Source organism: Ovis canadensis, chromosome 10 (assembly GCF_042477335.2).
Source record: "Ovis canadensis isolate MfBH-ARS-UI-01 breed Bighorn chromosome 10, ARS-UI_OviCan_v2, whole genome shotgun sequence".
Lineage (NCBI taxonomy): Eukaryota > Metazoa > Chordata > Mammalia > Artiodactyla > Bovidae > Ovis > Ovis canadensis.
In genome coordinates this window covers 48938786-48951763 of record NC_091254.1, presented here as the reverse complement: position 1 = coordinate 48951763, position 12978 = coordinate 48938786, and the positions used below count along the sequence as shown (strand labels likewise).

Sequence of the window (12978 nt, the reverse complement as noted above, 5' to 3'; positions counted from 1 at the left end):
GAGAACAGTATACATTTAATACTAGCAAAGTTGCATGTGAATTTTATTTTTATAAGACTTTTTTTGACATTGGACTCCACTGGAAATGCATCCCACCGGCTTTTCCTGCTCATTTAAGGTCAAGTTCACTGTAGAAAGTTAAAATCACATACGAGGGTCATGATTCAGGATTTAACTGTTGGTTTTGTAGGAGGATTTTCTCCTTGGCACACTTAGTGCTGTGTCCTGGAATTGGTGCCCAGACAATTTTAAGTGTGGTATGAGCTGTTTGTGTCACGGGAATAAAATTAGATGCGCCTGTTGCTAATAGGAGGGAATGAAACATGAGACAGACCCAAAATGGGAGCCTTCCTCCGGCTGCCTGGCGAACTTGACCCCTCCCCTCTCACTGGGCGATTCCTGGGACAGCCTCAAATCCTGTCTCAGAAGCTCTGAAGGAGTGCAGTTAATTCACTTTGTGCTTTTTGACAACATCTAAGGTAAGTAATCGGCTTTACCTTGGATCTTACAGAATTAGAATGTTCAACTTAAAGACCAAATAGGTATAAGGCCTCTTGACTATTTTTCCTTCATAGATGACATAGTGGAAAATAAATTTAAAATGTTAAATAAATTTAGCTCAAAATGATTATATATTAAATATCAACAAAATGGACTTAACGCTTCATTTCAACTTTCAAGTTTTTCCAACTACTAAAATGCTACATGTTATTCTAGCATGATTATGTCCTTTTAATAGTTTTAATTTTAGAACACCATGACAGTATTTTTGTATTATCAGGCATTCAGTTGTTATACTGTAGCTAATTTAGATAAAGAGTAATCTTTCAGATCACCTACTTCAAATTCTGGGCTACCCTGGTGGCTCAGACAGTAAAGAATCTGCCTGCAATGAAGGAGACCTGGGTTTGATCTCTGGATGGGAAGATACCCTGGAGAAGGGAATGGCAACCCTCTCCAGAGTTCTTGCCAGGAGAATTCCATGGACAGAGGAGCCTGGCGGGCTACAGTCCATGGGATCAGAAAGAGTCAGACACGATTGAGTGACTAACACTTTCACTTTCACTCACTTTTCACTTCTAATTCTACTCTTAAACTTTTGTGATAGAAGTACATTTGCTTTACATTTTGTCATAGTTTTGTCAAAGACGTTTAAACACAGAGTAAAATCCATGAGAACCAAAGTCCAGGTGATTTGATACATTGAGAATAAGCAAAACAGAAGCAAAATGCCAGCTTCAACTGCCCAACTCTTCTTGGATGAAAAAGGGAAAAATGTCTCTCTCCCCAAATCTGGGGAAAATAGTCTATTGCTCAAAATATGTATCAGCAAATATAGTAAGTAGACTATGAGGTAAATGTGTGCTGTGCTTTGACCTGTTAAATGTCTGTTCTTTCTGTTGGATCCTAAGTAACATAGGGCCTTTGGAGGACGAGTTTCTAAAGAAAGATAATAGGGAGAAAATAGCTTGGCTGGCTGGAAAATTTGCCAGCAGAATGGAGTAACTCACTAGTGCAAAATTAACTGCAAAACTCCCTGTGTTTATGTTTTGCTTGTTTTCTTGGAAACATTTTGTAGAGATGGATACAGAGAGGCGTACTTACCACCTTGTGGTTCAAGTTGTTGTTAGTCTTAGAGGCTCTAGAATTTATCTGAGGTTTCTTTCAAAGCTAAACGAAAAGCAGTGTTTCACTGTATTTAAATATCAAATTCCAAAGACTAACACATCCAAGTTTCCTGAATATGTTGGCTAAGCTTGCAGCTAAAATGCTGCAAATAAAGCTGTTCCGTGCTGTCCTTTAAAAAATAAACACTGTAGTCATTACACTAAATTCTTACTGTTGTTGTTCAGTTGCTTAAGTCGTGTCTGACTCTGTGACCCCATGGACTGCAGCATACCAGGCTTCTCTGTCCTTCACTATCTCCCAGAGTGCTCAAGCTCATGTCCGTCGAGTCAGTGATGCCATCCAACCATCTCATCCTCTGTCACCCCCTTTTCCTTCTGCCTTCAGTCTTTCCCAGCATCAGGGTCTTTTGCAGTGAGTCAGCTCTTTGCATCAGGTGGCCAAAGGATTAGAGCTTCAGCTTCTGCATCAGTCCTTCCAATGAATATTCAGGACTGATTTCCTTGAGGATTGACTGGTTTGATCTCCTTGCAATCCAAGGGACTCTCAAGAGTCTTCTCTAGCACCACAGTTTGAAAGCATCAATTCTTTGGCACTCAGCCTTTTTTGTGGTCCAACTCTACTGTGTTGAAGGTGAAAATCAAATAACAATGATAAATTATGAATGGGTGCCCATTTTGTTTAATTTTGCACATTTTGTGGGACCTGGGAAGGGTTCCCCCAGCTCCCTCTTCTACATGGCTGCTTCTCAAGTAAGCCCAGCACTGCTCACCCCCATGGCTTTGGTTTCCTAGTGAGGAAACTTCAGAACCCACCTCTGCTTCCTTCTTTCCTTCCTGCCTCCTTTCTCAGCCTCAAGAGCATCTAGCCTTATTCTTCTCTGGACCTACTTCAGGACCAGATCGTTCTCTGGTGTTCGCGTGAACTTTGTAGAATTCCTTACCCACTGTCTTTGCTGTTCCAGACTCCATGCTCACTTCTTTTTTCACATCTTACTGTGCCTGAGGGAATTTCCTGGGAAGTAGATGCAGGAGTGTTTGGAGATCTGCGGACTTGCAGGAGACTTGAGACTTCTCCCAGGGTCCTTCACAGTGTCCGAGTCCACTTGACTTTGGTCCAGCTGGTGTGCTGTGCATGCTGGTGAAGGAGCTGGCATTCCCACGGGTTGTGTGTGCCCAAGACAGGTGTGCTTCATCCTGAAGCCACTGGGATAGAATTAGTCTTGGGGGAGGTCACTTTGGTTGCCATGGAGACTGGATAAGGGGCATGGAGCCGGAGAGAGGAGCTGTAAAACGTCAAAAGATGGCCTCCGCTGAGGGCTGGAAAACAGACCCCAAGGGAGAACCAGCAGGAAGAAGTCATTGCCATGGAGATGGTACCTAAAACCCATCCTCACCTTTGTGACTGTTTTAACTCTTACTTGAAACATTTTTCAGCGAGTTTTACATGTGCAGCATCTTTGAAGAAACACACTCTCAAAAAGCCTGGTAGGTCACTTGAGTTGATCAGTTGACCAACTGTTTGTTCCTCAGTGGACAGAATTGATCATCACGTCATAGAACTAAGAAGGCGTGACTTTAGATTTCAGTCTGTGTTATATGATAGTGAAAGGGAAATACCTAAGATAATATGGTTGAAAAGTGAGGGTAGAAACAGCCCTTCTCTGATGCTAATCGTCCTCTGAAATTCAACTCATTTATCAAGGTAGAACTTTGCATGATCTTGAAATACACTGTTGAAATACAGAGTACTTATAGATAGACATTCTTGGTAGAAAATGAAGTAGATGAGGTCACTAGGGTGTGAAGTGCAGGAAAGGTCCAACCTATAAACCTGTAGATGCTGGTTATATACTGGTGAACAAAATGGAGAACAAAACATCCTTATTTTGGCCTTATTTCTGCTAACTTCAGCTTCTGGACATTGATATTACTCCTTAGTCAAACATGACATAAAGACGTGGTAAAAGCTTCAGATTTCTGAGTTTATTTAATAAAAACAAGAGTAAAACACTAAGAAAACATGTTTGAATTGCTCATCTTCATAATCATAGCCCTGCTTTAAAATAGTCTCTAACTGAACTAAGAAACAAACATGCATTTGAAAACCACAGTTTTATGACCTAACATTTGTATGACAGTGGCTAAAAGTGGTTTTTTTCCCCCTCTTGTTACTTTTTCATTTAAATAAAGGTTTCTTCCCTGATCAGGAGTGTTAGCTAGTTAAAGGGCATTTATTCTGTTGGTTTGGTGTATTCTGTAAGGAACTTTTTAAAATGGCAGCTTGCCATTTTATTTTAAAAGTCAGTTCTGTTGTAGAGAAGAGAGAACAGTTTGATGACCTTGTAACCTGTAACTCTCTCTGTGCGTGTGTGTGTTTTATAGCAGGGGCCTTTGTGATGGGGAGAATTGTATTGATTGTGACTTTGGATGAAATTGATAACTACAGTTTGTGTACTTTGCTTCATTTTATAGTCGTGCTAAGCAATTTGACCAAAAATGAAGCGGAAGTATTTTTTAAATTATTTGGTCATCCTAAATGTAGTCATGAAGTTGGGACAAGTATAGTGAATTTTCTGTTAGCTTTTCTATTATCAGAGAAATATATATATCAAACGGTAGATATATACAAATTTTTTAATCTGAAAAAATACAGAAAGACATTTGGGAAATGCAGTTTTAAGTGAAAAAAGGTAGAATATGGAGGGAAATTATTGTTAACAATTTTAAATTTGTTTATAGTCTGTTTCTCTGGGTGTATATTTTAATTTGTATTTCACTGTTCTGTTTTTCATTCATCACTCTACCATTAGCATTTCTCTAGGATATTCAAGATATATGCTTTCAAGCAGTTAATTCTGTAATGATATAATAATCTAATAACTAGTTACTCTGATGTTTAAACCTTATCATTATTTGTTGTTGCTTAGTCGTGTCTTGACTCTTTTGTGACCCCACAGACTGTATAGCCCGCCAGGCTTCTCTGTCCATGGGATCCTCCAGGCAAGAATACTGGAGTGGGTTGCCATTTCCTCCTGCAGGGGATCATCGAACCCAGGTCTCCTGTGTCACCTGGATTGGCAGGCAGATTCTTTACCACTGAGCCACTAAGAAAGCCTTTACTTTCCATTCACCTTTGCTTTTCATTCACCATTATAGATAAAGTAAAACAAATACCTTCAAACATCAATCTTCATTTTCATTCCTGGTTGTTTCTTTGGAATAAGTTTCTAGAATTGAAATTACTGTCTGTTTGAGATTCTCAGTACATAGTGCCAAATATCCTTCTAGAAACATGGTGTTAATTTTCACTTCCAACAGGAGAGGAGTTTCATGCCCATTTTCCAAACATATCCATATGATATCACTTATGCGTGCCAATGTTGGCTAGAACCGGTTTTTAAATTTCCCTTACTGTTTGAAAACTGACTGTGGAAGTTGTGTTTGTGCTTCCTGGTGAAGTAGAATCTTTTACTCTGTATTAATCATTTGTGTTTCTTTAATGTGTGTGCATGGTTTTGCTCAAGTTGTATTGATTTATTTATCTTTCTAAGGGTATTAACCTTGTCTTATCTTTAAGGCAAATATTTCCTCCATTAGTTATCTACTGTTGAATTTTCCTTATTGATGTACTTTTTGTCACATCTACCAAGGCAATCTCTTCATTTTCCTAAACGTTGGCACCATGTAGGATGCACACAGTGACCTCCAAAACTAAAAGATAATAAGATTATGTTGGATGTAGCTAGGTTTGTGATAGGTTTACACCAGCAATAGTAAGCTCTATATAGGAATAAAAATATGTAACAATTGGAAGACATACATGTGTGTATGTGCGCCCGAGAATATGTATATACACTCAGCAGTTTTTATTATCTCTGGCAATATTGTAAAAACTATGTGATAGTTTTGAATTCTGAGTCTCTGGCCATACCCCTCCAATCCAGTCTCAGACTCTGAGCTTATCTATGGGCTGTCTGAATTTGCCACCATTATTTAGATGACACATGCTTTGAAATTAATATAACAGAATGATGTGATATGATGGGATTGAGTGTGTCCAGGGAAGACTTCTTGGAGGAGATGACATGTGAACTGGTGCTGAAGGTGAGGAGGGGGCCAGCAGAGGGTGTCAGGTGGGGAGGATGCCCAACAGTGAGTCCTGACCTGAGGGTTCACCTGGGCTGTTTGCAAGTAGGTGGGGCACCTTGGTAGCAGATGAAGAGGTGAGCGAAGGCTCTCATGTAGGATTGGGGGTGTGGGCGATGGAGGAGCCTGGATGTTCTCAGTGGGGGAAAGCCATGGGAAGATTTGACATTGTAGAGTGACAGGCACTGAATTTTATTTCATGTGCCTGCCCCTGGATAGAGAGAGGCTTCCAGAGCAGGAGGAAGTGAGACAGGTTTGCAGTGGTGAAGATGAGGGAGTTCGAGGGGCTGGCGCCAGAGTGGTTGCCATGGAAATGGAGGGAAGTAGGCAGACCGAGGATCTAGGCTGAAGGTGGAGTTGGTATGGGGCTGATGTGGGGCTTGAAGGGGAAAGCAGGGAGCAAGAATGACTTCAGAGACTTTGAAGACCTGGGTGGGTGGTGATGGACTTTCTCATATAAAAAAACTGGAGGGCTCAAAGATGAGTAAGTGAAGAATGCCCTCATGAAACTGTTAATAACCGTTTGGGTTTTGAATAATGCAGATTGTCAGTTCTCAGTGTTTGAAAATGATGAACAGCACCATTTTATACAATCATTTTGAACATGGGGGAAATGCCCGTTCAGTTGGAAAGAGATTTAAAGAATTATTTTAGACCATGACATTTTAAATAAGGACATGTTTAAATCATTCCTAAAAGTAAATGCATGGGGGGGGGGGGGGTTCATGTTTGGGAACGCATGTAAGAATTAAAGATTTTAAAATTTAAAAAAAAAGTCTCAGAAGAGAGTACTTTATGTTCTGATTCATCATTTTGCTACCTTTACCATCAGAAAAGTCATCTTAATTTCTAATTTTAATTTAAACAAAACTATGCTCTTTGTGTGTGTGTGTAAAGAAGAGAATGAGCAACTTTTTAAAATCTCTTCCTAAAGTGGATATTGTTACTGAAACTCTTACCTTGATTTACATAAAATGATGGATGTTTGTAAACATTTGTACACATCCACGTTTTGATCTTTCTTAAAGTAGGTCAGTACTTGGGACCTTTATTATAGGCAAATGTTGGTGTGATTGATATCTTGTAAAGATAATTCTAATTTTTAATTTTGAGTAATATGTAGTAGCTGAAGGAAGATGTAACCTAATTGGTTGGCGTAAAACTGAGGAACTGGAATTTTTTTCACAAGACTTATAGGTACCAGCTTGATTTTCCTCCCACTGAATCTTTTAAGAACTTGATCACTTGACTGTTGTAGGTTGATGCTTCAATTCCAAAGTTAATCCTGCAGAATTTTGAAAGCTGTATATGTATTGAGTTTATTGATTAAGACCTGAAAATGTGATTGTTATTATTGTAGTCGCTAAGTGGTGTCCAACTCTTTTGTGAACCCATGGACTCCATAGTCCGCCAGGCTCCTCTGTCCATGGGATTTCCCAGGCAAGAATACTGGAGTGAGTTTCCATTTCCTTCTCCAGGGGATCTTCCCAAGCCAGGGATTGAACTCTGATCTCCTCCATTGGCAGGTGGGTTCTTTACCACTGAGCCACCTTCGAAGCCCTGGAAATATGATCACTGGATTTCAAATGAATTTGTTATATCTAATATGGTGAATGACAGATTATCACTGTGGCTGAAATACAATGACATGTTTCAAAGTATTCTTTAATGCTCTTTTCAAAAATCACTTAATTTTGGAGATTTGTTATTGGGGTAAAAAAATGTTTTGTTGGACTAATGGTCAGTCAATATTGACAAATTCTCTGTCTATCTGTCCCTTTGTCCCTCTTCCCACTCCACTTCCCCACCTCCTCCCCCTTTTTCCCCCTCCCCCTCTTCACCCCTTACCTGTGGCAGATGGTGCGTGAACAATACACCACGATCACAGAGGGCACCCACATAGAGCGGCCAGAGAACCAGGCTGTCTACAAAATCGGCATTTATGGCTGGAGAAAGCGTTGCCTATATTTGTTCGTCCTTCTTTTGCTCGTCATCCTCCTTGTGAATCTTGCTCTTACCATTTGGATTCTTAGAGTCATGTGGTTTTCCCCAGTAAGTGTTATTTTTCCTGATAATCATGTTCTTGCTTTGTTTGTGCTGTCAGTCCATCCCCATTGCATCAACAGAAGCTCCCTGTCATGCAGTTAGTGCTTGTCTCCTGTCTAGATAGAAGGCTCAGTAGCAAAAAAAAATACATATAACATTTAAAATAATATAGCATTTACCTTTTCTTAACGTTTTTAATAGTTTCACTGCAGATTATACTGTGTTGATTTTACAGTGAGTTTTCATTGCAGTTTTTCCACTCGTCATTATCTTTTCATGGTGGGAAAATTGGAGCCACTTTGAGTTTGGGGTTGACTGTGTGTCATGATTGCTAAAAGATTATTTAATTCATTAACTGACAAAATTTTGCAAATTTTATTTTTCTAATTTCACTAATTTATAAATATTTACCATTCAGATGCAACTTACTTGATTTTTTAAAAGCCCCATTCTGATATGCAATAAATTCTAGTACACATTTCGGTATTTAACAGCAAACTTAGTAACTAGTGAATTCAGTTCAGTTTAGTCACTCAGTCATTTCCGACTCTTTGTGACCCCATAGACTACAGCACGTCAGGCCTCCCAGTCCATCACCAACTCCCAGAGCTTACTCAAACTCATGTCCATTGAGTCGGTGATGCCATCCAACCATCTCATCCTCTGTCATCCCCTTCTCCTCCTGCCTTCATCTTTCCCAGCATCAGGGTCTTTCCCAATGAGTCAGTTCTTCTTCTCATCAGGTGGCCAAAGTATTGGAGTTTCAGCTTCAGCATCAGTCCTTCCAATGAATATTCAGGACTGATTTCCTTTAGAGTGGACTGGTTGGATCTCCTTGCAGTTCAAGGGACTCTCAAGAGTCTTCTCCAATACCACAGTTCAAAAGCATCAGTCCTTCAGCGCTCAGCTTTCTTCACAGTTCAACTCTCACATCCATACATGACTACTGGAAAAACCATAGCTTTGACTAGACGGGCCTTTGTTGGCAAAGTAATGTCTCTGCTTTTTAATATGCTGTCTACGTTGGTCATAACTTTTCTTCCAAGGAGCAAGCATCTTTTAATTTCATGGCTGCAGTCACCATCTGCAGTGATTTTGGAGCCCAGAAAAATGAAGTCAGCTACTGTTTCCCCATCTATTTGCCATGAAGTGATGGGACCAGATGCCTTGATCTTAGTTGTCTGAATATTGAGTTTGAAGCCAACTTTTTCACTCTCCTCTTTCACTTTCATCAAGAGGCTCTTTAGTTCTTCATTTTCTGCCATAAGGGTGGTGTCATCTGTGTATCTGAGGCTATTGATATTTCTCCCAGCAATCTTGATTCCAGCTTGTGCCTCATCTAGCCCAGCATTTCACATGATGTGCTCTGCATATAAGTTAAATAAGCAAGGTGACAATATACAGCCTTGACATACTCCTTTCCCAATTTGGAACCAGTCTGTTGTTCCTTGTCCAGTTCTAGCTGTTACTTCCTGACCTGGATATAGGTTTCTCAAGAGGCAGGTCAGGTGGTCTGGTATTCCCATCTCTTGAAGAATTTTCCACAGTTTGTTGTGATCCACACAGTCAAAGGCTGTGGCATAGTCAACACGCAGAAGTAGATGTTTTTCTGGAACTCTCTTGCTTTTTCCATGATCCAACAGATGTTGGCAATTTGATCTCTGGTTCCTCTACCTTTTCTAAATTCAGCTTGAACATCTGAAAATTCATGGTTCACATACTGTTGAAGCCTGGCTTGGAGGATTTTGAGCATTACTTTGCTAGTGTGTGAGATGAGTGCAATTGTGTGGTAGTTTGAGCATGCTTTGGTATCGCCTTTCTTTGGGATTGGAATGAATAATTTAGTAACCTAAAAATCAGTCATTATAAGGAATTTGGAGTCTGTTTTAGGCACCCTTATGTTTTCAAGATTGCTGGGTAATTTTATATGCTTTAATAATATTTTGTGTCCTTTTTGGAAAAAATTCATTTAATGCAGCATGTTTTTACTTTACAAGATAGTCACAGTGAGAAAAGATGCAGCAATGAACATTTTTTGGAGACTGAATGAAGGTTGAACTCCTCAGGTTTACACCCCAGGGTCTGTCAGGGGCACCTCCTGACTACAGGGTCTTGTCTGGCCTCAGAAAGACTCTCGCTGTGTGGAAGGCTGAGGGATGAGCAGGAAGACGCTGGAAAGGCCTGGAAGGGAGATGCACCCACCTGCCCCTCACCTCCAGCCCCACAACTGCTGGAAACAGAAGACTGTAACGCCCCTGGGCACCAGGGGCCATGCATTCTCCCAGCCACTGTGTGATCCCACAGCGTGGTTGGCACTCAGCCAGTGTGTCCTGAAAGAATAATGATGTGCATTTTCTTAGAAATATGTGTCAATTAATCCCACAGACTTTGCGTGAACATTGTTATACTGTGAGCCCACCAGGTGCTCTTGGCTGTTTATCATAAAGTGATTATTTAAATCTTACATGCATTTCCTAAACAGTCCTTTGTATTTACACAAGATTTAATATAACACTGAATACTGAATAAAAGCAAGTAAAGTTATAAATAAAGTGCTTAAGAGAAATGCAGAGAAAGGCCGATAGGAAATCTATGAAAAGGTATACATAATTTAAGTTGATAATAAAAGAAGTGAAAAAGAAAGCAATAACAGAATCTCTGCTCTTGTTAACAGGTAGGCATGGGTCACCTGCATGTTATGGCAGATGGACTTCGCCTGGAGGGGGAATCTGAGTTTTTATTCCCATTGTATGTCAAAGAAATACGCTCCAGAGCGGTAAGAAAATGAGGACACGTTTAAGTAATTTGTTTCATGAAAAATAAATAATGGTTTGCTTTTCTAATGAAAAGGATGTCTGCACTGACATTGCTGGCCATGTGCCCTGTGTGTGCCCTGGCACACAGTGAGTGACCAGCAAGGTCACACCCAAAACCTTGCCCAGAAACCCCAGCCCCGCCCCCAGCAGATTTTTTACATCCCATTGACTAGAGTTGTGTCACTTGGGTCTCCCTCCCCAGAAGACAGGCTGAGAAAGAAATTAGCATTTCCAGCCCCTGAGGTGGAAGCCAGAAAAAAAAGTGGGGAGAGGGGAGTTGGAAAGCATCCGTGAGACAGGCAGCTGACTGTGTCCATGCCTGGGGGTGGGCCTCGCAGCCCTGACTGCGGCCCTGTCCTCCCTTTCAGGGAGAATGATAAAAAGAAAAAAAAAAAAAAAGAGCCTGGACATTGGCACCTGAAGACTGGGCTCCATCATGGAACTGTCACTTGCTGGCTGTGACTTTGGGAGAACTGTCATTTAATCTCTTTGAACTCAATTTCCTCATCTGTAGATGAGGAATAAAGCTACCTCCTCCAAAGTGTGGAGGTAAATCAGAGGATGGATGGTCAAAATCTTCGGTGAATTGTTAGCTTTTATTATCATGCTAGTTATTTCATAACAAAGCAAAAACAAGTAGTAAGCTCACACTATTGGATAAAAGGTGAGATGCTGGTAAACCCATGTGCTTCCACAAAGCAAGTTGGAGACTTTCTAACCAGCCAGACGTCCAAAGTGCTCCTAAAACTTCTTTCCTTCTGGAAAAAAGAAAAACACATCATTCCCCCACAACTTCGGAAGGTATTTGGTTCCCTCTGAGTGACATAAACCCACCTGAATCCAACAGCCGAATTACTGCATTCCTTTTGAAGAAAACTGTTTATATAAGAGCCAGCAATCTTCTGTGAAACAAAGCCCCCATTCAGACTATGACCTCACTTACATGCTCATAAAGCCACTTTATCTTCCAACAAAGAGCTCTAAAAGCGTAGGCATCCAGCAGATTTTAAAAGCTCTTGAAATTGTGAGAAGGCTTTTGTGTTTTGAAAATAAGTAATACGGTCTTTATTATAGAAGAGCTAAACATTCTCTGATTTATCTTTAAAAATATATCATATCCTGGACATAAATTGTGAGAAATGAAATTTTAATTTTTTTGAAAAGACCAAACAAACACTGATTAAAATTTGATTGTTTCAGATCTTTACATCGAGAATGGGCCTGGTGTATTATAAACGTACATGGGCTCTGTAAACCCACAAAGTTATTATATTTTGTGGGGAAATAATTTAATGCATTTACCCCATTCACATAATATAATCCAAGTTTAAAAAAAATTAGCCGCAGTTTATAGGTTTACAGGATCTGTGATGTCAGAAAAATTATTTTCTATAAATCTTCAATTTATATACAAATGTAAAGGTGTAGTCACTTTAGATAGTATACATCTGGCTCACTGTGTGAATCCATTTTTAGGACTCATCTCTGCTTCTGCAGTCTACACAGAATGTGACCATGAATGCACGCAACGCGGAAGGAGAAGTCACAGGCAGGTTAAAAGTGGGTGAGTTCAGCTTCATCAGAGTGCTTTGAGTGTGTGTGTGGTCCACGAACAGTTGTGCCAAATGGATATATTTGTTTTTTTCTTCTAAAGTGTTCAGAGTTATTTATGAGCAATCAGCGTGTGAGTTTTCTAAATATCATGCTGTGTGGACCATAGAGAGTCATTCACTTTGTGGGAGGACAGTCTGAAGTATTTTAATTGAAGTTATTTTGATTCCAAGAAATAGAGGACCATTTAAGGTAGTACAAGAAGCACAGTGATTATTGCAGGCTACAAAATCATCTTGCAGAGGCAGAGAAAAGAAAACAAGGTAGTTGCACTCAAAAAAGACCCGGGGCTGAGAGTCCAAGTATTCCTCCTCTCTCTTTCTCTCCCCATCCTTCTCTCCACTGTGTTTCCTTCCTTTCCGTGTGTGTTTGCCCATGATTTTCACTTGAGTGTTGTGATTACATCAGTCCTAACTCTACAGGACTCTCTGGTCCTTCCTCTGGTTGACTGTAGTTCTCAACACCAGCCAACTTAGTCTTCAGTGTCTTCAATTCTGAACTCACAACAAAGCACTCAAATTGGCCCAATCACTCTGTCCAACCAACTGCCCTTGGGTGAGCCATGTACACCCATCTGATCAACAAATAAGATCAGAGAATATGTTCACATGGAAGCAAGGTCCCATGGAATCTTGCACAGAGAGCAAAAAGATTAGAAAGAATAAGTATCGGAAGAAATGACAAAAGAGCAAACAGATGGTGAAAGGAATGTATATTTGTACTACACATGT

The 12978-nt window shown here is 40.2% G+C and overlaps 1 protein-coding gene across 1 annotated transcript in view; it reads left to right on the top strand.

The window, feature by feature from the left end:
• Positions 1–299: 299 nt before the first annotated feature.
• Positions 300–12978, top strand: part of SGCG (sarcoglycan gamma) — a 29817-nt gene continuing 17138 nt past the window's right edge. The window contains exons 1-4 of the mRNA XM_069602297.1: positions 300–479; positions 7632–7826; positions 10495–10596; positions 12113–12200. Of these exons, the coding sequence (XP_069458398.1) occupies positions 7632–7826; positions 10495–10596; positions 12113–12200 (385 nt within the window). The 5' untranslated portion in view covers positions 300–479. The remainder of the gene's footprint in view (positions 480–7631; positions 7827–10494; positions 10597–12112; positions 12201–12978) is intronic.